The sequence below is a fragment of the Triturus cristatus genome, chromosome 4_2 (assembly GCF_964204655.1).
Source record: "Triturus cristatus chromosome 4_2, aTriCri1.1, whole genome shotgun sequence".
Taxonomy (NCBI): Eukaryota; Metazoa; Chordata; class Amphibia; order Caudata; family Salamandridae; genus Triturus; species Triturus cristatus.
Window position 1 is genome coordinate 927,873,510 of NC_140586.1, and position 25,445 is coordinate 927,898,954.

At 51.3% G+C, this 25,445-nt stretch overlaps 1 protein-coding gene across 1 annotated transcript in view; it reads right to left on the bottom strand.

Annotated features, from left to right (window-relative positions):
- The window catches only part of LOC146835429 (torsin-3A-like), a 77,908-nt gene that overhangs the window by 6,425 nt on the left and 46,038 nt on the right, over positions 1 to 25,445 (bottom strand). Inside the window, exon 5 of the mRNA XM_085602991.1 lies at positions 15,849 to 15,973. Within this exon, the coding sequence (XP_085459117.1) occupies positions 15,849 to 15,973 (125 nt within the window). The remainder of the gene's footprint in view (positions 1 to 15,848; positions 15,974 to 25,445) is intronic.

The following is a 25,445-nucleotide window of genomic DNA, read 5'->3' on the forward strand; positions in this document are numbered from 1 at the left end:
ACTGGGGAACCCAGTCCGCCTTCACAGTGGGACCCAGGGCCTCATTTATAGGGTTTTGGCGTAAGGCAGCGCAGTAAGTCACATTGCTGCGTTGTGCTAAGAAAAAGTGTAAGGACAGGAATACCCCGTATTTATCCAATGCGGCACATCCTGTCCTTTCCCCCTGCGCTGGCGCCAATGCCGGCAGCCTTGCACCATGGTGAGAGGGGGCCTGTGCGGTAGGCAGGATTGTTTTTGTGAAGGAAGAGGCACCTTTCTGCAGGAAGGTAAACCCTAGAGGCGTTCCTCCTTCTTGCAGCACACATGGAAAGGAAAAAACCTGGGGAGGCGTCAGATTATGACGCATTCCCAGGTTTACAAGTCCTTGTAAATTTGGGAATGCATCAAAACCCATGGGTGTTCTGTTGTAACCCCCTTCACCCCCCCGACCCCCGCAATGCCCAAGGTGACACAGCGATTTGCACTGCGTTGCCTTACTCATGATTTATGAGGCCACCCAAAGCCACGCTGGGTGTCCTTGAGTGGCCCCATGAATCTGACTCAGAGCCTGCGTGGTGCAAAAGTGGCACAGGGCTCTCATACATAAGCCCCCACTTTCCACCTGCATTGAACAGCGGGCCGAGGGATTCAGTTTGCCTTTCACTCACAGTGCTGGTGTGAATTTCACTCAATTTGGTGCACTGTCCTGGTGTGTTTGTAATGTGTCTCTAGGGGCCTTATTATACAAAGCATGTGCACCTGAGGCCATAAAGTGCCCACGGGCACAACGCGTGTTTGCTGCCGCTTCCCCTCACACCTCTTGCGTCCACAGCGCCGTGTGGTATTACAGAAGGGGCCGCAGACATTTGTATGACCTCTTCTGTAACATGGATTACACCGGCACTAAATGTGCACTGGTGTGATGCCAAGCTGGTATGCCCTCATTTACATGGGGCACAACTCCATGGAAATGAGGGTACCCTTTGCCCCTGCACTTGTGCCATTCCGAAGGCACCGGGGCAAACAAGCTGTCAGGAGGCTCACTGATGGTGCCCCAAATATGAGGTGGCACACACTGCGCCCCAGGGAAGGCCTCTGAGACTTGACATGGTGGTCCTAGAGACACTCCAGGCTTGTGCTGTCACACACTGCACCCATCTACAGGTGATCCCTCCTCCCCTTCACAGCAAGGCCAGGCCACTGCCTGCTGTGAACGGTAGGGGGTGACTTCAAACAGCCAGTCTCCCTGTCACAAGCACACTGTTCAGAGCGCACAACTGCGTTCACACTACACTGCCGTTCACGCTGCACTGCTCCCAGCGCACAACTGCATTCATGCTACACTGCAATTCACAAACTCACTGTTCCCAGCGAACGACAACGTTCACGCTACATTGGGAACAACACATGTTGTAATTTTGTAATCGGATGTGTCCAGTGTTAGATGTAGCCACAGTTTCAAACTGTGGGCAAAATTTATCATAGAGTTGCGTCGTCCTTGCGCCACACAAGGGGCACAACGGCGACACAACTACTGAATCACATTCATCAGTCCACACAAGGCACCTTGCATGACCCTGCGTGGCTTGATACATTTAGAGTAAAGACACACAGTGCAAATCGCGGTGTTTTGTTACTTTGCTCCAGGGAGATATTCCATGCTTGGTGCGTGGATGTTCCCACACTACCACCCATGGATTTTGGCGCATTCCTAGATTTACCTTTACTAGTAGACCTGGGAACGCGTCAAAATGCGTAACGAGGAGAAATACCTTTATTTCTTCCTGTTTTTTCCTCTTTCTATGCGTGCTGCAGAGGAAAATGTCTCAGAGGATTGCTTTCATGCAGGGAGGTGCCCCTTCCTGCACATAAACAATCTTGCCTGCAACGCTGGCACCCTTGCACCACGGTGCAAGGATACCTGCGTTGGTGCAAGGTGGCATATCGTGCGCCAGCTCAAAGAAAGGACCGAGATGTGCAGTATAATGTTAAATATGGCGCATTCCTGCCCTTCCTATCACACAGCGCAGCGCACCACGATATCCTACTGCGCTGCGTGAAATAATGATGAATCTGCCCCTGTGTCCTTCTATAATGTGCTTTCCATGGTGCAGATGTGAACTGTCAGAGTTCACACCTGTGCAAGATATGGCGCATTCCTGCCCTTCCTATCACACAGCGCAGCGCACCACGATATCCTACTGCGCTGCGTGAAATAATGATGAATCTGCCCCTGTGTCCTTCTATAATGTGCTTTCCATGGTGCAGATGTGAACTGTCAGAGTTCACACCTGTGCAAGATATGGTGCATATTTCCCTATCACACAGCGCAGCGCAGCACGATATCCTACTGCGCTGCGTGAAATAATGGTAAATCTGCCTCTGCATCTGTGTCTTTCTATAATGTGCTTTCCTCGGTGCAGATGTGAACTGTCAGAGTTCACAGCTGTGCAAGATATGGTGCATTCCTGCCCTTTCCCTATCACACAGCGCAGCGCAGCACGATATCCTGCTGCGCTGCGTGAAATAATGATAAATCTGCCTCTGCGTCTGTGTCTTTCTATAATGTGCTTTCCTCAGTGCAGCAATGAACTGACAGAGTTCACACCTGTGCAAGATATGGTGCATTCTAGTCCTTTCCCTATCACACAGCACAGCACAATATCCTACTGCGCTGCATGAAATAATGATAAATCTGCCTCTGCATCTGTGTCTTTCTATAAAGCGCTTTCCTCGGTGCAGATGTGAACTGTCAGAGTTCACACCTGTGCAAGATATGGTGCATATTTCCCTATCACACAGCGCAGCGCAGCACGATATCCTACTGCGCTGCGTGAAATAATGGTAAATCTGCCTCTGCATCTGTGTCTTTCTATAATGTGCTTTCCTCGGTGCAGATGTGAACTGTCAGAGCTCACACCTGTGCAAGATATGGTGCATATTTCCCTATCACACAGCGCAGCGCAGCACGATATCCTACTGCGCTGCGTGAAATAATGGTAAATCTGCCTCTGCATCTGTGTCTTTCTATAATGTGCTTTCCTCGGTGCAGATGTGAACTGTCAGAGTTCACAGCTGTGCAAGATATGGTGCATTCCTGCCCTTTCCCTATCACACAGCGCAGCGCAGCACGATATCCTGCTGCGCTGCTTGAAATAATGATAAATCTGCCTCTGCGTCTGTGTCTTTCTATAATGTGCTTTCCTCAGTGCAGCAATGAACTGACAGAGTTCACACCTGTGCAAGATATGGTGCATTCTAGTCCTTTCCCTATCACACAGCACAGCACAATATCCTACTGCGCTGCATGAAATAATGATAAATCTGCCTCTGCATCTGTGTCTTTCTATAAAGCGCTTTCCTCGGTGCAGATGTGAACTGTCAGAGTTCACACCTGTGCAAGATATGGTGCATATTTCCCTATCACACAGCGCAGCGCAGCACGATATCCTACTGCGCTGCGTGAAATAATGGTAAATCTGCCTCTGCATCTGTGTCTTTCTATAATGTGCTTTCCTCGGTGCAGATGTGAACTGTCAGAGCTCACACCTGTGCAAGATATGGTGCATATTTCCCTATCACACAGTGCAGCGCAGCACGATATCCTACTGCGCTGCATGAAATAATGATAAATCTGCCTCTGCGTCTGTGTCTTTCTATAAAGTGCTTTCCTCGGTGCAGATGTGAACTGTCAGAGTTCACACCTGTGCAAGATATGGTGCATATTTCCCTATCACACAGCGCAGCGCAGCACGATATCCTACCGCGCTGCGTGAAATAATGGTAAATCTGCCTCTGCATCTGTGTCTTTCTATAATGTGCTTTCCTCGATGCAGATGTGAACTGTCAGAGTTCACACATGTGCAAGATATGGTGAATTCCTGCCCTTACCCTATCACACAGCGCAGCGCGATATCCTACTGCGCTGCGTGAAATAATGATAAATCTGCCCCTATGTCTATCTATAATGTGCTTTCCTTGGTGCAGATGTGAACTGTCAGAGTTCACACCTGTGCAAGATATGGTGCATATTTCCCTATCACACAGCACAGCGCAGCACAATATCCTACTGCGCTGCGTGAAATAGTGGTAAATCTGCCTCTGCATCTGTGTCTTTCTATAATGTGCTTTCCTCGGTGCAGATGTGAACTGTCAGAGTTCACACCTGTGCAAGATATGGTGCATTCTTGTCCTTTCCCTATCACACAGCGCAGCGCGATATCCTACTGCGCTGCGTGAAATAATGATAAATCTGCCCCTATGTCTTTCTATAATGTGCTTTCCTCGGTGCAGATGTGAACTGTCAGAGTTCACACCTTTGCAAGATATGGTGCATATTTCCCTATCACACAGCGCAGCGCAGCACAATATCCTACTGCGCTGCGTGAAATAATGGTAAATCTGCCTCTGCATCTGTGTCTTTCTATAATGTGCTTTCCATGGTGCAGATGTGAACTGTCAGAGTTCACACCTGTGCAAGATATGGCGCATTCCTGCCCTTCCTATCACACAGCGCAGCGCACCACGATATCCTACTGCGCAGCGTGAAATAATGATGAATCTGCCCCTGTGTCCTTCTATAATGTGCTTTCCATGGTGCAGATGTGAACTGTCAGAGTTCACACCTGTGCAAGATATGGTGCATATTTCCCTATCACACAGCGCAGCGCAGCACGATATCCTACTGCGCTGCGTGAAATAATGGTAAATCTGCCTCTGCATCTGTGTCTTTCTATAATGTGCTTTCCTCAGTGCAGATGTGAACTGTCAGAGTTCACACCTGTGCAAGATATGGGGCATTCCTGCCCTTTCCCTATCACACAGCGCAGAGCAGCACGATATCCTACTGCGCTGCGTGAAATAATGGTAAATCTGCCTCTGCATATGTGTCTTTCTATAATGTGCTTTCCTCAGTGCAGATGTGAACTGTCAGAGTTCACACCTGTGCAAGATATGGTGCATTCCTGCCCTTTCCCTATCACACAGTGCAGCGCAGCACGATATCCTACTGCGCTGCGTGAAATAATGATAAATCTGCCCCTGTGTCTTTCTATAATGTGCTTTCCTTGGTGCAGATGTGAACTGTCAGAGTTCACACCTGTGCAAGATGGAGAGGTGTGGCTCACTGGTTAGAGGCGGCAGATCCGTAAGCAGAGAATCGGCCAGGGACCAGGGTTCAATTCCCGACGCGGCAGGGTCGTGGACCAGTGTCAAAAACGGACTCGATAATTCTCGCCTCGGTACCTACTCTAACCAGGAACACACTCGGCAACTCTGGGCATTAGCTTGCCTCATCTCCACAACGGCCCCCCACATTCGCCAGGGATGCCTGGTTTCACCTTGGAGATACCCTGGAGGGACCATCTCACAGGGATAGCCAGGATGGGTTCCCCAGCGGTCTACAGCGCCAGGACGCCTCAGGGCAGCAGTGCGCTTTACAAGACACATACATTTACATTTACATTTACATTTACATATGGTGCATATTTCCCTATCACACAGCGCAGCGCAGCACGATATCCTACGGCGCTGCGTGAAATAGTGGTAAATCTGCCTCTGCATCTGTGTCTTTCTATAATGTGCTTTCCTCGGTGCAGATGTGAACTGTCTGAGTTCACACCTGTGCAAGATATGGTGCACTCCTGCCCTTTCACTATCACACAGTGCAGCGCAGCACAATATCCTACTGCGCTGCGTGAAATAATGATAAATCTGCCCCTGTGTCTTTCTATAATGTGCTTTCCTTGGTGCAGATGTGAACTGTCAGAGTTCACACCTCTGCAAGATATGGTGCATATTTCCCTATCACACAGCGCAGCGCAGCACGATATCCTACTGCGCTGCGTGAAATAATGGTAAATCTGCCTCTGCATCTGTGTCTTTCTATAATGTGCTTTCCTCGGTGCAGATGTGAACTGTCAGAGTTCACACCTGTGCAAGATATGGTGCATTCCTGCCCTTTCACTATCACACAGCGCAGCGCAGCACGATATCCTACTGCGCTGCGTGAAATAATGAAAAATCTGCCCCTGTGTCTTTCTATAATGTGCTTTCCTCGGTGCAGATGTGAACTGTCAGAGTTCACACCTGTGCAAGATATGGTGCATTCCTACCCTCTCCCTATCACACAGTGCAGCGCAGCACGATATCCTACTGCGCTGCGTGAAATAATGATAAATCTGCCTGTGTCTTTCTATAATGTGCTTTCCTCGGTGCAGATGTGAACTGTCAGAGTTTACACCTGTGCAAGATATGGTGCATATTTCCCTATCACACAGCGCAGCGCAGCACGATATCCTACTGCGCTGCGTGGAATAATGATAAATCTGCCTCTGCGTCTGTGTCTTTCTATAATGTGCTTTCCTCGGTGCAGCTGTGAACTCTCAGAGTTCACACCTGTACAAGATACAGTGTGTTTCTCAGTGTGATTGGGAGCGCTGTCCCAGACTGCACGTCTTGGATGCTAACATTCTGGATCAGGGTGTGTGAAGTCTGGTTTTAATTAGTTTGGGTGTAAAGCCTGGGTTCAGTTCCTACGTTAGTCTGGGTTCAGGAGTAAAGCCAGGCATCGGGGTGTGTAAAAGTGAAGTCTGGGCTTAATCCCTTCGGGGAAGAAGCCTGGGATCTGGATATGTGGGGGGGAAGTCTGTAATCAGTGCCTTTAGGGGTAGAGCCTGGGTTTAGCTGGAAAACAACCTTTACAACGCAGTCATTACATCGCGCTACCTTTACATAGCAGTCATTACATCGCAACATCCTTTACATCGCATGTTATTACAATGCAGCCATTATATCGTATGTCATTACAACGCATGTCATTAGAACACATGTCACTACAACGCAGGCATTACATCGCAAGTCATTACAATGAATACCATTACAACGCATAGTACCCTTACACTATCCAACACTTACCCTACTGTTGGACTCACTGGAGTTAGAATAGTAATTATTACCCCTACACTATCCAACACTTACCTTAAATGCGATGTAATGGTATGCATTGTAATGGTATGTGTTGGAAAGGTATAATGCAATGTAATGGAATGCGTTGTAAAGGTAGTTTCTTAAAATGCGATGCAATGGCATGCAATGTAAAAGAATGCATTGTAAAGGATGTTGCGATGAAAAAGCTGTGTTACAAAGGCATGCATTGTAAATGTGTGCGTTGTAACGTCATACATTCGGTTCAGTCCCTACGTAAGTCTGGATTCAAGAGTAAAGCCTGTGTTTAATCTCTATTTAAAGCTGTTTTCAGAAGTAAAGCCCGCGTTCAATTCCTACGTAAGTCTGGGTTCAGGAGCAAAGCCTGAAATGTGTGGAGATGAATTCTGGGTCCAGTGCCCTTTGGGGTAAATCATGAGGTCAGCATATGTGGAGATGACGTCTGGGTGCACTCACTTTGGGGTACATTTTGGGTTGAGTCTGGCTTCAGCCCTTTGGAGGTAAAACCTGGGGTCAGAGTCTGTGGAGCTGACGTTTCATCTGAGTTGAATCTGGCTCCAGCCCTTTGGGGTTAGGACCTGTGGTCAGTGTCTGTGGAGCTGACGTCTGGGTTGAGTCTGGCTTCAGCCCTTTAGGGAAAAACCTGGGGTGAGTGTCTGTGAAGCTGACGTCTGGGTTGAGTGAGTCTGGCTTCAGACCTTTGGGGTAAGACCTGGGGTCAGTGTCTGTGGAGCTGACGTCTGGGTTGAGTCTGGATTTAGCCCTTTAGGGTAAGACCTGAGGTCAGTGTCTGTGAAGCTGACATCTGGGCTGAGTCTGGCTTCATACCTTTGGGGGTAAGACCTGGTGTCAGTGTCTGTGAAGCTGAAGTCTGGTTAAGCCTGGCTTCAGACCTTTGGGGGTAAGACCTGGGGTCAGTGTCTCTGAAGCTGGGGTCTGGGTTGAGACAGGCTTCAGGCCTTTGGGGTAAGACCTGGGGTGAGTGTCTGTGGATCTGTAGTCTGGGTTGAGTCTGGCTTCAGTCCTTTAGGGGCACGACCTGGGGTCAGTGTCTGTGGATCTGGAGTCTGGGTTGAGTCTGGCTTCAGTCCTTTAGGTGCACGACCTGGGGTCAGTGTCTGTGGATCTGGAGTCTGGGTTGAGTCTGGCTTTAGTCCTTTAGGGGTAAGACCTAGGGTCAGTGTCTGCGGATCTGAGGTCTGGGTTGGGTCTGGCTTCAGTCCTTTTGGGGTAAGACCTGGGATCAGTGTCTGTGGAGCTGACGTCTGGGTTGAGTCTGGCTTCAGCCCTTTGGATGGTAAGACCTGGGGTCAGTGTCTGTGGAGCTGACGTATGGGTTGAGTCTGGCTTCAGCCCTTTGGGGTAATACCTGGGGTCAGAATCTGTGGAGCTGATGCCTGGGTTGAGACTGGCTTCAGCCCTTTAGGGTAAGACCTGAGGTCACTGTCTGTGAAGCTGACATCTGGGTTGAGTCTGGCTTCAGACCTTTGAGGGTAAGACCTGGGGTTAGTTTCTGGGAAGCTGAAGTCTGGTAAAGTCTGGCTTCAGCCCTTTGGGGTAAGACCTTGGGTCAGTGTCTGTGGAGATAAAGTTGAGGTTGAGTCTGGCTTCAGTGCTTTGGGGGTAAGACCTGGTGTCAGTGTCTGTGGATCTGGGGTATGGGTTGAGTCTGTTTTCAGTCCTTTGGGGGTAAGACCTGGGGTCAGTGTCTGTGGAGCTGACGTCTGGGTTGAGTCTGGATTCAGCAGTTTGGGGGTACGACCTGGTGTCAGTGTCTGTGGATATGGGGTCTGGGTTGAGTCTGGCTTCAGCCCTTTGGGGTAAGACCTGGGGTCAGTGTCTGTGAAGCAGAAGTCCGGTTAAGTCTGGCTTCAGCGCTTTGGGGTAAGACCTGGGGTCAGTGTCGGTGGAACTGACGTCTCGGTTGAGTCTGGCTTTAGCCCTTTGGGGTAAGACCTGGTGTCAGTGTCTGTGGAGCTAACGTCTGGGTTGAGTCTGGCTTCAGCCCTTTGGGGTAAGACCTGGGGTCACTGTCTGTGGAGCTGAGATGAGTCTGGCTTCAGCCCTTTAGGGTTAAGACCTGGGGTCAGCATCTGTTGAGCTGATGTCTGGGATGAGTCCGGCTTCAGCCCTTTGGGGGGTAGGACCTGGGGTCAGTGTCTGTGGAGCTGGCGTCTGGGATGAGTCTGGCTTCAGCTCTTTGGGGGGGGTAAGACCTGGGGTCAGTGTCTGTGGAGCTGACGTCTGGATTGAGTCTGGCTTCAGTCCTTTGGGGGAAAGACCTGTGGTCAGCGTCTTTGGAGCTGACGTCTGGGTTGAGTCTGGCTTCAGTGCTTTGGGGGTAAGACCTGGGGTCAGTGACTGTGGAGTTGGGGTGTGGGTTGAGTCTGGCTTCAGTCCTTTGGGGGGTAAGACCTGGGGTCAGTGTCTGTGAATCTGAAGTTCGGTTAAGTCTGGCTTCAGCCCTTTGGGGTAAGACCTTGGGTCAGTGTCTGTGGAGCTGATGTCTGGGTTGAGTCTGGCTTTAGCCCTTAGGGGTGGGGCCTGGTGTCAGTGTCTGTGGAGCAGACATCTGGGTTGAGTCTGGCTTCAGCCCTTTGGGGTAAGACCTGGGGTCAGTGCCTGTGGATCCGGGGTCTGGGTTGGGTCTGGCTTCAGCCCTTTGGGAGTTTGACCTGGGGTCAGTGTCAGTGGAGCCGACGCCTGGGTTGAGTCTGGCTTAAACCCTTTGGGGTAAGACCTGGTGTCAGTGTCTGTGGATCTGGTGTCTGGGATGAGTCTGGCTTCAGCCCTTTGTGGGTAAGACCTGGGGTCAGTGTCCGTGGAGCTGACGCCTGGGCTGAGTCTGGCTTCAGCCCTTTGGGGTAAGACCTAGGGTCAGTGTCTGTGGAGTTGACATCTGGGTTCAGTCTGGCTTCAGCCCATTGGGGTAAGAACTGGGGTCAGTGTCTGTGGAGCTGACATCCGCATTAAGTCTGGCTTCTGCCCTTTGAGGGTAAGACCTGGGGTCAGGGTCTGTGGATCTGGTGTATGGGTTGAGTCTGGCGTCAGCCCTTTGGGGTTAAGACCTTGGGTCAGTGTCTGTGGAGCTGACGCCTGGGTTGAGTCTGGCTTCAGCCCTTTGGGGGTAAGACCTGGGGTCACTGTCTGTGAAGCTGACGCCTGGGTTGAGTCTGGCTTTAGCCCTTTAGGGTAAGGGTCTGGGTTGAGTCTGGCTTCAGCCCTTTGGGGGTAAGACATTGGGTAAGAGTCTGTGAAGCAGACGTCTGGGTTGATTCTGGCTTCAGCACTTTGGGGTAAGACCTGGGGTCACTGTCTGTGGAGCTGACATCTGGGATGAGCCTGGCTTCAGCCATTTGGGGGTTAAGACCTGGGGTCAGTGCCTGTGGAGCTGACGTCTGGGTTGAGTCTGACTTTAGCCCTTTGGGGTAAGACCTGGTGGCAGTGTCTGTGGATCTGACATCTGGGTTGAGTCTGGCTTCAGCCCTTTGGGGTGAAACCTGGGGTCAGTGTCTGTGGAGCTGACGTCTGGGATGAGTCTGGCTTCAGCCCTTTGGGGGTTAGACCTGGGGTCAGTGTCTGTGAAGCTGACGCCTGGGTTGAGTCTGGCTTCAGTCCTTTGAGGGTAAGGCCTGGGGTCAGTGTCTGTGTAGATGAAGTTGAGGTTGATTCTGGCTTCAGTGCTTTGGGGTAAGACCTAGGGTCAGTGTCTGTGGAGCTGACGTCTGGGTTGAGTCTGGCTTCAGCCCTTTGGGGTAAGAACTGGGGTCAGTGTCTGTAGATCTGACGTCTGGGTTGAGTCTGGCTTCAGCCCTTTGGGGTGAGACATGGGGTCAGTGTCTGTGGAGCTGACGTCTGGGTTGAGTCTGGCTTCAGCCCTTTGGGGTGAGACATGGGGTCAGTGTCTGTGGAGCTGACGTCTGGGTTGAGTCTGGCTTCAGCCCTTTGGGGTGAGACATGGGGTCAGTGTCTGTGGAGCTGAGGTCTGGGATGAGTCTGGCTTCAGCCCTTTGGGGGTTAGACCTGGGGTCAGTGTCTGTGAAGCTGAGGTCTGGGATGAGTCTGGCTTCAGCCCTTTGGGGATAAGACCTTGGGTCAGTGTCTGTGGAGCTGACGTCTGGGTTGAGTCTGGCTTCAGCCCTTTGGGGTAAGAAATGGGGTCAGTGTCTGTGGAGCTGACGTCTGGGTTGAGTCTGGCTTCAGCCTTTTGGGGTAAGAACTGGGGTCAGTGTCTGTGGAGCTGACGTCTGGGTTGAGTGTGGCTTCAGTCCTTTGGGGGTAAGACCTTGGGTCAGTGTCTGTGGAGCTGACGCCTGGGTTGAGTCTGGCTTCAGCCCTTTGGAGGTAAGACCTAGGGTCAGTGTCTGTGAAGCTGAAGTCTGGTTAAGTCTGGCTTCACCCCTTTGGGGTAAGACCTGGGGTCAGTGTCTGTGAAGCAGAAGTCCGGTTAAGTCTGGCTTCAGCGCTTTGGGGTAAGACCTGGGGTCAGTGTCGGTGGAACTGACGTCTCGGTTGAGTCTGGCTTTAGCCCTTTGGGGTAAGACCTGGTGTCAGTGTCTGTGGAGCTAACGTCTGGGTTGAGTCTGGCTTCAGCCCTTTGGGGTAAGACCTGGGGTCACTGTCTGTGGAGCTGAGATGAGTCTGGCTTCAGCCCTTTAGGGTTAAGACCTGGGGTCAGCATCTGTGGAGCTGATGTCTGGGATGAGTCCGGCTTCAGCCCTTTGGGGGGTAGGACCTGGGGTCAGTGTCTGTGGAGCTGGCGTCTGGGATGAGTCTGGCTTCAGCTCTTTGGGGGGGTAAGACCTGGGGTCAGTGTCTGTGGAACTGACAAGTGGGTTGAGTCTGGCTTCAGTCCTTTGGGGGAAAGACCTGTGGTCAGCGTCTTTGGAGCTGATGTCTGGGTTGAGTCTGGCTTCAGTGCTTTGGGGGTAAGACCTGGGGTCATGACTGTGGAGTTGGGGTGTGGGTTGAGTCTGGCTTCAGTCCTTTGGGGGGTGAGACCTGGGGTCAGTGTCTGTGAATCTGAAGTTCGGTTAAGTCTGGCTTCAGCCCTTTGGGGTAAGACCTTGGGTCAGTGTCTGTGGAGCTGACGTCTGGGTTGAGTCTGGCTTCAGTCCTTTGGGGGGTAAGACCTGGGGTCAGTGTCTGTGAATCTGAAGTTCGGTTAAGTCTGGCTTCAGCCCTTTGGGGTAAGACCTTGGGTCAGTGTCTGTGGAGCTGATGTCTGGGTTGAGTCTGGCTTTAGCCCTTAGGGGTGGGGCCTGGTGTCAGTGTCTGTGGAGCAGACATCTGGGTTGAGTCTGGCTTCAGCCCTTTGGGGTAAGACCTGGGGTCAGTGCCTGTGGATCTGGGGTCTGGGTTGGGTCTGGCTTCAGCCCTTTGGGAGTTTGACCTGGGGTCAGTGTCAGTGGAGCCGACGCCTGGGTTGAGTCTGGCTTAAACCCTTTGGGGTAAGACCTGGTGTCAGTGTCTGTGGATCTGGTGTCTGGGATGAGTCTGGCTTCAGCCCTTTGTGGGTAAGACCTGGGGTCAGTGTCCGTGGAGCTGACGCCTGGGCTGAGTCTGGCTTCAGCCCTTTGGGGTAAGACCTAGGGTCAGTGTCTGTGGAGTTGACATCTGGGTTCAGTCTGGCTTCAGCCCATTGGGGTAAGAACTGGGGTCAGTGTCTGTGGAGCTGACATCCGCATTGAGTCTGGCTTCTGCCCTTTGAGGGTAAGACCTGGGGTCAGGGTCTGTGGATCTGGTGTATGGGTTGAGTCTGGCGTCAGCCCTTTGGGGTTAAGACCTTGGGTTAGTGTCTGTGGAGCTGACGCCTGGGTTGAGTCTGGCTTCTGCCCTTTGAGGGTAAGACCTGGGGTCAGGGTCTGTGGATCTGGTGTATGGGTTGAGTCTGGCGTCAGCCCTTTGGGGTTAAGACCTTGGGTCACTGTCTGTGAAGCTGACGCCTGGGTTGAGTCTGGCTTTAGCCCTTTAGGGTAAGGGTCTGGGTTGAGTCTGGCTTCAGCCCTTTGGGGGTAAGACATCGGGTAAGAGTCTGTGAAGCAGACGTCTGGGTTGATTCTAGCTTCAGCACTTTGGGGTAAGACCTGGGGTCACTGTCTGTGGAGCTGACGTCTGGGATGAGCCTGGCTTCAGCCATTTGGGGGTTAAGACCTGGGGTCAGTGCCTGTGGAGCTGACGTCTGGGTTGAGTCTGACTTTAGCCCTTTGGGGTGAAACCTGGGGTCAGTGTCTGTGGAGCTGACGTCTGGGATGAGTCTGGCTTCAGCCCTTTGGGGGTTAGACCTGGGGTCAGTGTCTGTGAAGCTGACATCTGGGTTGGGTCTGGCTTCAGACCTTTGGGGGTAAGCCCTGGGGTCACTGTCTGTGGAGCGGAGGTCTGGGATGAATCTGGCTTCAGCCCTTTGTGGGTAAGACCTGGGGTCAGTGTCTGTGAAGCTGACGCCTGGGTTGAGTCTGGCTTCAGTCCATTGAGGGTAAGACCTGGGGTCAGTGTCTGTGAAGCTGACGCCTGGGTTGAGTCTGGCTTCAGTCCTTTGAGGGTAAGGCCTGGGGTCAGTGTCTGTGTAGATGAAGTTGAGGTTGATTCTGGCTTCAGTGCTTTGGGGTAAGACCTAGGGTCAGTGTCTGTGGAGCTGACGTCTGGGTTGAGTCTGGCTTCAGCCCTTTGGGGTAAGAACTGGGGTCAGTGTCTGTAGATCTGACGTCTGGGTTGAGTCTGGCTTCAGCCCTTTGGGGTGAGACATGGGGTCAGTGTCTGTGGAGCTGACGTCTGGGATGAGTCTGGCTTCAGCCCTTTGGGGGTTAGACCTGGGGTCAGTGTCTGTGAAGCTGACATCTGGGTTGAGTCTGGCTTCAGACCTTTGGGGGTAGGACCTGGGGTCACTGTCTGTGGAGCTGAGGTCTGGGATGAGTCTGGCTTCAGCCCTTTGGGGGTAAGACCTTGGGTCAGTGTCTGTGGAGCTGACGTCTGGGTTGAGTCTGGCTTCAGCCCTTTGGGGTAAGAAATGGGGTCAGTGTCTGTGGAGCTGACGTCTGGGTTGAGTCTGGCTTCAGCCTTTTGGGGTAAGAACTGGGGTCAGTGTCTGTGGAGCTGACGTCTGGGTTGAATGTGGCTTCAGTCCTTTGGGGGTAAGACCTTGGGTCAGTGTCTGTGGAGCTGACGCCTGGGTTGAGTCTGGCTTCAGCCCTTTGGAGGTAAGACCTAGGGTCAGTGTCTGTGAAGCTGACGCCTGGGTTGAGTCTGGCTTTAGCCCTTTGGGGGTAAGAACTTGGGTCAGTGTCTGTGGAGTTGGGGTGTGGGTTCAATCTGGCTTCAGTCCTTTGGGGGTAAGATCTGGGGTCAGTGTCTGTGGAGCTGACATCTGGGTTGAGTCTGACTTCAGCCATTTGGGGTAAGACCTGAGGTCAGTGTCTGTGGAGCGGACGTCTGGGTTGAGTCTGGCTTCAGCCCTTAGGGAGTGAGACCTGGGGTCAGTGTCTGTGGAGTTGGGGTGTGGGTTGAGTTTGGCTTCAGCCCTTTGGGGGTAAGACCTGGGGTCAGTGTCTGTGAAGCTGAAGTTCAGTTAAGTCTGCCTCCAGCCCTTTGGGGTTAAGATAAGACCTTGGGTCAGTGTCTGTGGATCTGACGCCTGGGTTGAGTCTGGTTTCAGCCCTTTGGGGGTATGACCTGGGGTCAGTGTCTGTGGAGCTGACGTCTGGGATGAGTCTGGTTTCTGCCCTTTGGGGTAAGCCCTGGGGTCAGTGTATGTGGAGCTGACGAGTGGGTTGAGTCTGACTTCAGCCCTTTAGCGGTAAGTCCTGGGGTCACTGTCTGTGGAGCTGACGTCTGGGATGAGTCTGGCTTCAGCCCTTTGGGGGTAAGACTTGGGGTCACTGTCTGTGGAGCAGAGGTCTGGGATGAGTCTGGCTTCAGTCCTTTGGTGGTAAAACCTGGGGTCAGGGTCTGTGGAGTTGGGGTCTGGGTTGAGTCTAGTTTCAGTCCTTTTGGGCTAAGACCTGGGGTCAGTGTCTGTGAAGCTGAAGTCTGGTTAAGTCTGGCATCAGCCCTTTGGGGGTAAGACCTTGGGTCAGTGTCTCTGAAGCTGAAGTCTGGTTAAGTCTGGCATCAGCCCTTTGGGGGTAAGACCTTGGGTCAGTGGCTGTGGAGCTGACGTCTGGGTTGAGTCTGGCTTTCGCCCTTTGGGGTAAGACCTGGTGTCAGTGTCTGTGGAGCTGACATCTGGATTGAGTCTGGCTTCAGCCCTTTGGGGTGAGACCTGGGCTCAGTGTCTGTGGAGCTGACGTCTGGGATGAGTCTGGCTTCAGCCCTTTGGGGGTAATACCTCGGGTCAGTGTATGTGGAGCTGACAAGTGTGTTGAGTCTGGCTCCAGACCTTTGGGGTAAGACCTGGGGTCAGTATCTGTGGATCTGGAGTCTGGGTTGAGTCTGGCTTCAGTCCTTTAGGGGTAAGACCTGGGGTCAGTGTCTGTGGATCTGAGGTCTGGGTTGGGTCTGGCTTCAGTCCTTTGGGGGTTAGACCTGTTGTCAGTGTCTGTGGAGTTGGGGTGTGGGTTCCGTCTGACTTCAGCCCTTTAGGGGTGAGGCCTTGTGTCAGTGTCTGTGGAGCGCAATCTCGATTGGGTCTGGCTTCGGCACTTTGGATGTAAGACCTGGGGTCAGTGTCTGTGGAGCTGACGAGTGGGTTGAGTCTGGTTTCAGCCCTTTGAGGTAAGACCTGTGGTCAGTGTCTGTGGAGGTGGGGTCTGGGTTGAGTCTGGCTTCAGTCCTTTGGGGGTAAGACCTGGCGTCAGTGTCTGTGGAGCTGACGAGTGGGTTGAGTCTGGCTTCAGCCCTTTAGGGTAAGACCTGGGGTCAGTGACTGTGGAGCTGACGGCTGGGTTGAGTCCCTAGTGCACCTTGTGACCCTCATACATCACCAGTACCTTTGGAAGATGACATCTCGGCTTTGAGTGGTCGCTCCAGGTCGCCCTCCGTGATCTCCTCACGACGCCGCCCCGCACGCCAGAAGTTCCGCACCACCTCGTTTATGGCATTACCACCGATGTTACTGCAGGGAGAGAGCGGAGTACAGGTTAGATCCCTTCACTGGAGGTGTGATTGGAAGAAATCCTGCAGATCTAAACCAAAGGGAGCTTCAACGGGTCACCAATAGAAACAGATTACCACGTGCGTAAGGGGCAGGAGTAGGCTTCAAAAGGAATGAGCAGGGGGCAGAGGTGGTGGAGCAATCAGTAGGGAGGGTAGGAGGTGGAGCAATGAGTAGTCAGGAGTAGGGTTCAACGAGACTGTAGTGAGCAGGGGGTAGGGGATGGAGCAGTGAGTGGGAGGAGAGGCGGTGGAGCAGTGAGTAGGGAGGATAAACGGTGGAGGAGTGAGTAGGAAGGGGAGATGGAAAAGCAGTGAGTAGGGAGGAGATTTGGTGGAGCAGTGAGTAGGGAGGGGAGGCAGTGGAGCAGTGAGTAGGGAGGGGAGGTGGTGGAGCAGTGGGTAGGGATGGGCGGTGGTGGAGCAGTGTGTAGGGAGGGGAGGCAGTGGAGCAGTGAGTAGGGAGGGGAGGCGGTGGAGCAGTGGGTAGGGATGGGCGGTGGTGGAGCAGTGAGTAGGGAGGGGAGGTGGTGGAGCAGTGAGTAGGGAGGGGAGGTGGTGGAGCAGAGAGTAGGGAGGGGAGGTGGTGGAGCAGTGAGTAGGGAGGGGAGGCGGTGTAGCAGTGAGTAGGGATGGGCGGTGGTGGAGCAGTGTGTAGGGGGAGATGGAGGAGCAGTAGTGACTAGGGAGGGGAGACGGAGGAGGAGTGAGTAGGGAGGGGAGGCGGGGAGAGATAAAAGACAATACCACACTGCATGGGGAGCAGTGAGTCGCTACACACAGGCTGGGATCCTGCCACCTTTATTTGATTGAGAGGCAGGCACACACTGAGGTGTGCGCGCGCATTAATAGGGTGAGAGGTCCGTACAAGGGACGTGGCCTAAGGTGTAAATCAGGACACGAGTCGGGGGGTACACGTGGGTACACGGCATCCACCCACTATTTTCTCAGGGTGGACACCATCCCCCCTGCCAAGAACTAGGGCCCCACAGAAATATGCTGAACCTGTACAAGTGTAATTTTCAGACACCGGGACACGTTCAGCAGCGCCTGCACATTGTCTGCTTTCCATTCCCAGCAGCAACGTGCAGGCAGCCAGGGGGGGTTTTCTTTCCACCTCCAGATGTGGAGAAGTGTGGCTCACAGTGTGGCAGGTATACCCTGAAGTAGAGGTCAGACCCGGGACCAGGGTTCAATTCCCGACGTGGCAGGGTCTGAGCCCAAGTGTCCACGGACTCGATAATTCTCACTTCGGTGCCTACTCGACTCATGGGTTCACACTCTGCAACTCTGGGCAATAGCTTGCTTAATCTCCACTATGGCCCCCCCCCGCGGCGGGATGCCTGGCTTTCACCTTGGGGATGCCCAGTACGGGTTATCTCACAGGGAAAAGCCAGGACGGGTTCCCAATGCAAGTGCCGAGATGCCCAAGGGTAAGTCGAGCGCTATATAAGAACATACATACATACATATGTGCACAGGTAAAGACAGAAGTTAAGGGGCCACCAGGCCTCCTTTGGATCTAGTATAGGACTGGAGGTGGCCCGGAACCTCACACTTAAATGCCAATGCACCAGCGAGGAAACAAAAGCACGCAGCATATCTCTTCACAGGCACTGAAGAGAGGCATGCTTTACTTTGTTCAGTCCCTGTATATAAGTGCACGCACTGTCAGAATGTCAGACGGGTTGGTCTGTCCCAGTATTTATACAAATAACAATTTAAATAGCGCTATTTTATTTCTTTTATAGCGCTACTCATCCCAATACAGAGAGTTTAGAGCGCTTTACATAACATACACATTATCCATTCAAAATCAATAATGTAAGTGTGCAAATCAGAGTTCAAGCTGTGTTACATGAGACAGTCAGGGTTGCACGGTGTAGGAGTTGAATGCCCTTCATACCTCACTGTGGTCTACTACAAGGATTACAATTTATGAGCTGCAGGTAACAAAAGGATCTCTGTGTTCAAAGCAGCAACCCACTTTACTATCTACATAAAATAAAAATCTGTGCGGCAAGTGGAAGAGAAAAGCGGCTCTGAAATTCCTCCGCTTGATTCATTGCATATGGGTTTAATAGAATAAAACCTGTTATTTTCATTAGTGCGCCTTGGTTCCGCCCCTTTTTTATAATACCAGTAATTAATAATAACCTATTATTCACTAGTATAATAAAACATATGCCCAGCCTTGCTGCGGCCTGAGGCTGGCAAAGGCACAGAGGCAGCTGCAACAGGCACCAGCGAGGTTGACCAGGACTAGCAAAGTCCTAGCCGTGGCCTCTGGTTCCTGCCACGCCTCCAGACCTCCCCATGAGTGGCATGCTGCAGTGTCACTGGCACAGATATCCCTGGGCGCTGTTGTGGTCATCCCTGCCGTGCCTATCGGTCATGCTGTCAGCTCATCCTCTCCCATCTCATCACAGGGAGAGGGGTTGGCAAGAGCCTCATTCACTGCACCCTACCTCATGACAGGATGAGGTGAAAAAGCACGAAACTGACGGCCGGAGCCTATGCATCACCAGTGGCGTAGCTGGGAGGGGCGCCCCGGGCGGCACGAGTTTTGGGTGTGGCGGCCTGCCCTTGCTATTACCTGCCATCTCGGGACGGCACACCATGCCCCCCCTGCTCCTCAATCCGTTTGCCGCAGGCCAGCAAACGGAGAATACTCTCCAGCACCCCCACCCCCTCGCTTTTCACTGTGGCCGCCACAGGCTGGCAAACGCAGGGACCGCCACAGGCAGCCAGAGGGCTAGCTGCGCCACTGTGCATCACTGTGCAGACTCCAACTTTGTGCAGCAGTTCCCGAGGTCAGGTAGCTAAAGGTAAGTACGTAAAATAAAACCCTGTGAAATGTTGTGTGAGCGTGTATGTGTGCTCTGTACATGAGTGATAGTGTAACTAAGTGAGATTGAGTGAGTCAGAGAGAATGGGAATAATTGAGACTAAGTTGGAATTAGAGAGTGAGTTAAATTGAGTGCAAATGAGTGTGAGCAAGAGTGATTGAGTGAGTGAAAATGAAGGAGAGTGAAGGCGGTAATTCTAGCTTTATGATGTACCTAGGTAAAACGCAGGCACACAAGCTGTAATTCCTGGCATATGGAACAGCCGCGGCAAAATGCTGGTGCTGACATACTGGGCATCATTCTTGGTACAAGAGAAATCTTTGGCAAAATGCAGGCACTGGCATATAGGAGGTAATTCTTGGCATACGGGATGCGCCACCCAGGGTAAAATGCTGGTGCTGGCACAATAGAGGTAGTTTGTTGTTTATGCGACGCCAGTGGTAAAATGCTGGCACTGGCATATTGGAGATCCTTCTTGGCATATGGGACACCTAGAGCAAAAGGCTGGTGCTACCAAACTCAAGATAATACTGGGCATTAGGGAGGACAACCATGGCATGTTGGGCGGGGGACGCAGGCAACCACAGCAGGATTCTGGCCTTGAGATAATAGTGGTAATTTTGACCTTTGTGTGACCCATCACATATCTATGGATGCAGTCAATGGCAACATTCTACCACTGGCATACTGTCTGTAATTCTTGGCATCAACAGAGTGCCCATGGCATATGGGATCCATCCTTACCAAAATAATTCTAACCGTGATACATGGAGATAACTATTAACATATAGGGGCACCAGCTGCACATTTTGAATTAAATGGGGTGAAACGTTTTCATTGACTTGGCACACCTTTAAAGTACTGCAGTATTTAGTAAGTGCACTTTGAAAGACAGTGGTTTTTGAGCAAGTTTAAATGAACATTTCTATTTAAGCTCCCTTTTAAAATGTTTTATGGGGCGGGGACACCCCATGAACCTTCCTTGAGGTTGGGGATGTTCGCTTGGCTCGCTCAGAGGAATGTAGAGCAAGTATCGCACCACTCCACTTATAAAGCAGATGCTTGACTTTGCTCAACCCCTGTATGTAAGGGACGGGTATCATGTATTTCTTATTTAATTTCTTTTATAGCGCTATGTGCCCAAGTGTATGGTGAGTGTAGGAAGGTGGAATCTGACTATATGGTTGCCCCCAACTTTTTGCCTGGTATTTGGATGGTTTCTGACTAGTCTGGCTGGGATCCTGCTATCCAGGACCCCAGCGTGTCTGCTTCCTCCCTAAAACTGATGTGAGTACCCTAGGTACAACCCAATTGGATACTGAGGATACCCTGTCAGCCCTTGTAGATGGTACCCTAGGTACCCAGGGCATGGGTCCCTCAGAGGCCTACCAGGGCTGCAGCACTTATTGTGCCACCCTGGGACAGCCATACCAAATGACACCACCAGACCACTACTGTAGTCTGGGTAAGGTGGTGCTTGCACCCCCTTACAGGGATACAGGTACCCTGTATCCCACCCATGTACAACACATGTATTCTCATTGGTCACCCCTCAAGCAGGCCTTGCTAATCCTACAAGGCAGGGTGCTGAGATATGTGTGAGGGGGGACCCCTACCTGAGTAGGGCCCCTCTGCCACCCTCGTAAAAATCATTGCTGGGTTGTTTGTAGGGTAGCCATACAATATACTCTTAATCGCATTATAAGTATATCGCAATAGCGTGATACCTTGAGAATGGCTACACAGAACCATATCGTGTTAGGTGTCAAACATGTAGGAATCATACCCCCAGTCCAGTCATGGGCATGAGGGCATGATTCCCCCCTGCTAGAGGGGCGATATGGGAAAAGCGGCAGAATTTAGACACCAATTTAAAAGTGCACACGTATCACAAAATGGATGCTACTCGCCACCCACACGACTCTGGCTGCCTGTTGCCGGGGAAAATCCCAGACTCGACAGCTGGACAATAGGGATCCTGTTGCAGGGAGGTGCCAGCACCTTCCCAGACAGGCTATGTGGATTGGAACTGGGTGGGTGCACCATAGGATACCTTTCAGAGTTGCACGTAGGCTGCTAAAGCGCCTACATTCTGCATACACCGCCTGGAACCGGTTCAGGGGCATCCTGCCCCTCGCCCAGGCGGGAAACACATAAAGGGGAGAGGGTGGAGCCACCCTTTCCCGCCTCAACTCCCATGAGTGGGCTCTGATCTGGACCCTCCCCATATCTCTTGGATAAAGGTGAATACTGGGACCCCAGAGCCTCAGATTAATCTTGGACTTTACAGACTTGACCTTCCATGAGCTGCTGCCCAGCTGACTGAAGAAATCTCCCTTGGGGTAAAGGAATTACCCCCCTGCTTGGCAGGCACCTGAAACACTGCAAGTGTCCCGGTTGGAACTTCGCTGCTCCTTTGGACATCGATGACTCCTCTCATCCTTGAGGTGGGTTTCCTAGCATCTCAGAGGCCAGTGAGTGTGCCCAGCAAGTCTGAGCACTGTGAACTGCGTGGGTGCCGAGATCCCCAATACCCCAGGACACCGGCCACCTCTTGCGTAGCACACGACCCTGACCAGTGGGGAAGTTGTGCTTTGGCCCAATATTGAGCCAACCTCTCAGCAGTAACTGTGCCAAAGATCAGCGCCCTAGCTCACTCCGGTGGCCCGTGGGCACCCTTTTACACACTCCAAATTGCTGCCTCCCACGGTCCCTTGTCTCTCGACTTGTGGGCCCGAGCGGAGGACAATCTCAACAACTAAGAGTTCCCCTGGTTGCTCCAAGCCTGCTCTACAGTCTCTCTAAAGGAGACCTCTCACAGACCTCGTGGGTCTGCACCAGTAGCTGATTTGTTTATCTTGCGTGGGTTGCAGTTGCCAAGGCTTAGTGGATCCAATCCGGACACTAAAACTGCAGCGACCCTCATCCTTCATGGGACAGATGTTTTCCAGAAGCTAGTCTTCCTTGAAGCCTCCCGGAGCCCGTGGCTGCAGATCCAAGCTACACCTTTTCCACTTGAAGCACCCGACATTGAAGGGCTCTTTTCCTTGAGCTCCCTGGTCACTGTGTCGTGACCCAGACTCTGTGCCCTCTGCTTTCAGGTTCTCCACTACAAGATCTACAACTTCATTCTTCACGACATCATCGACGCTTTTGGCTAGCAGCAGCTTTGTACATTTTCCCATTGAAAATCAGCCCGCGACCCGATATCGAAAACGACCTATGCACCCGACTCTCGTGGTAGTGGGCTCCTCAAAAGCTTAACTCTAAGTTTTTAACTTTGAACTCCTGCTAGAGTGTCTTTAATCTTTTAAAATCAAACCGCGACATTCTCCATAGGCTTTAACAGAGATCCCGATAGCAGCTATTTCCACTGCATGCGCCTCCCGTGTGTCCCCTTCCTCATCACCTGGGGTGGATTCTCAAGGGGCCAGCGATCCTCAATGCCCTAGGCATTGTCTGTAGAATTGTCGTGGTTCTTATACCACTTTTTTGATATATGGGTTGGTCCCCCCTGGGGTCCTGTGATTCCAGTGCAATTTATTGTATCTATAAATGCTTGTTTGAATTGTAACTTTACCTCTAGCCTCATAAAGAGACTTGTGGGATTCTGTTTAGAATAAATACATATATTTTATATATATACCTGTGTGGACTACTCTTTCATTTTGTCATTCAAGAGGTTATCTATGGTAAAACAATAAGCTTAACACTCCTTCAAGACTTAGCCTGAAGGCTGCTCTCCACAGCTACCACTAGGATAGCTTTCTTTAAAGGTTGTCTTTAAGCTCTCACCTTAAAGGTCGAATTGGACTGGTGCAAGGTGTACCCTATAACTAGTGACCAGCATATGCCAGGCCAACTTCTCACAGTGAGATAGAGATTTACATCATACTCACATATTGTACACAGAAAAAGAATCATGCAAGTGTGTAAATCAACTCATAGACATGTTACATACGGCAGTGATGGTTACAAGGTGTCAAAGTAGCAGATCGTCCATATTGGTTGGCATAATATGTTAAGAGTGCTTGGTCTGGTGGAACACTGCCAAGAATTGAAACATAACACAGTGGCTGGGACTGTCTGCACTAATGAGAGTTTATTACTACCCAAAGAATCCTTTTTTAGCAATATCAAAATAAAGAAAGATTGATTAAAAACAAAGTAAATTTCTGTGCTTTGCTGTGTCCGTGCAGCTCCTTGATGCTGGTTCAAAGCGCTTTGCTATGTCCGTGCAGCTCCTTGATGCTGGTTCAAAGCGCACTGTGCTGCAGTGGAAGGATTGTAACTAGGAGCACTGGAATTATGGGATTCAGAAGCAACAGCATTGTCTGTGTAATTATGGATTTGCCACATTTGCTACTTAGTTCTTAATCTACTGCATAATATGCAGATTATGAGGAAAAACAATGCTTCTAGCTCAGTCAGTTTACAAGTCAAAGAACGCCGCTTGGCGACACGTGTCCCTGCGCATTAGAAGGCCCGTCTCAAACGTTGACCGGTCATCTTCCAGTTTAATTACTATGTTTCATTGTTAAACTGATGCTAATGGGGTGAAACGTGTTCCCAGACTGGGATGACAATGATATAAAGAGACAAAATAATGAAACAATACCATCAAAAAGTTGCATAATATATCTTTCTGTGCTCTAAAATGTAGCCAACTCCCCTCCCTACCGCATCATTCCAGTGGCAGGGATTATAATTTATAAACTGCAAGTAACAAAAGGGCGTCTAAGCAGTAACCCAGTGCCCTTTCTACATAAAATACAAGTCCTTGATCTGCACGCCACTCCTTGTTTTTGCAGCAGCCATATAAACCCTCTCTGCAATTGTTGATGAGTTAAACCTGAGTAGACAAACCAGGGTTCCCTCCAGCAAGTGCCTGCTGCAGGTGGACAGAATAAACCGGGTATGTGCTGGGTGGATCACTTCATGAAATCAGAACCAGCCAAGTTGAGGTGAAAATGGCCAGTGACAAGCTATCTGGCACAGATGCCAAGACACAAGGTATTTCATCCCCCTGGCATCCCCCCTCCACCCCAGCCCCTGCACTGCTGCCCAGCACGACTGACCGACCACACTCAAACAGTTGTGAGATTGTAGACTGTACCAGGCATCTCACACTGCATGCCTGGCACTGCTTATACCAGGCACCACACACTCCAGGCAGTGCCTGGCACTGCTTATACCTGGCACGTCACACTGCAGCAATGCCCTGGAACTGCTTATACCAGGCACCACACACTCCAGGCAGTGCCTGGCACTGCTTATACCTGGCACGTCACACTGCAGCAATGCCCTGGAACTGCTTATACCAGGCACCTCACACTCAGGCAGGGCCTGGCACTGCTTATACCAGGCACCTCACACTGCAGGCATGGCCTGGCACTGCTTATACCAGGCACCTCACACTGCAGAGATGCCCTGACACTATTTTTTAGAGAAACCGCAGTGTGTGCTTAAATGGCTGCACCAGTATATTAGTTCCCATGAGTGTTTAAATCGTAACCCCACTGCATAGAAGTCACATTATACGAGAAGAAAACTTCTCTTAGAATAAAGAAATAATGAAAAGGAGCATATAATCAAATATAGTACATTTATAGATTATAAACAATATCAAATTCATGCGATTCGAAACAAAATTAAAGTGCAGGGAGTCTTGAATTTTATTTTCTTCATATAATCTTTATTTTCATTTCCAATCAGAAGCATAAAGCCCAGCCAACACGTTTCGTCCAATAGATGGACTTCATCAGGGTTGGGAATCAGATCACAAAGATCAGCAAAGCACTCCTAGTACACTCCTGTGTGCTCACTCTGCCGCACCGGTACACTCCCATTACACTCCTGTGTGCTCACTGTTCCGCACTGGTACACTCCTAGTACACTCCTGTGTGCTCACTGAACCGCATCAGTACACTCTCAGTACACTGCTGTGTTTTCACTGTGTCTGTCCTGTTCATTCACTGTCCACTCTCAGTACACTCCTGTGTAATCAGCGTCCCACACCGGTACACTCCCAGTAGTACACTGCTGTGTTCTCACTGTGTCTGTCCTGTTCATTCACTGTCCACTCTCAGTACACTCCTGTGTAATCAGCGTCCCACACCGGTACACTCCCAGTAGTACACTGCTGTGTTCTCACTGTGTCTGTCCTGTTCATTCACTATCCACTCCCAGTACACTCCTGTGTGATCAGCGTCCCACACCGGTATACTCCCAGTAGTACACTGCTGGGTTCTCACTGTGCCTGTCCTGTTCATTCACTGTCCACTCTCAGTACACTCCTGTGTGATCAGCGTCCCACACCGGTACACTCCCAGTAGTACACTGCTGTGTGCTCACTGTGCCTGTCCTGTTCATTCACTGTCCACTCTCAGTACACTCCTGTATGATCAGCGTCCCACACCCGTGCACTCCCAGTAGTACAATGCTGTGTGCTCACTGTGTCTGAGGTGTCCGTTCACTCTCCGCTCCAGTACACTCCCAGAACACTGAGTAACGTGTCGCGCCACACAGTTTGGAAAGCTGTGCTGTACACTGTTGATTTCAGTACACTCCAGTGACCTCCGTAGC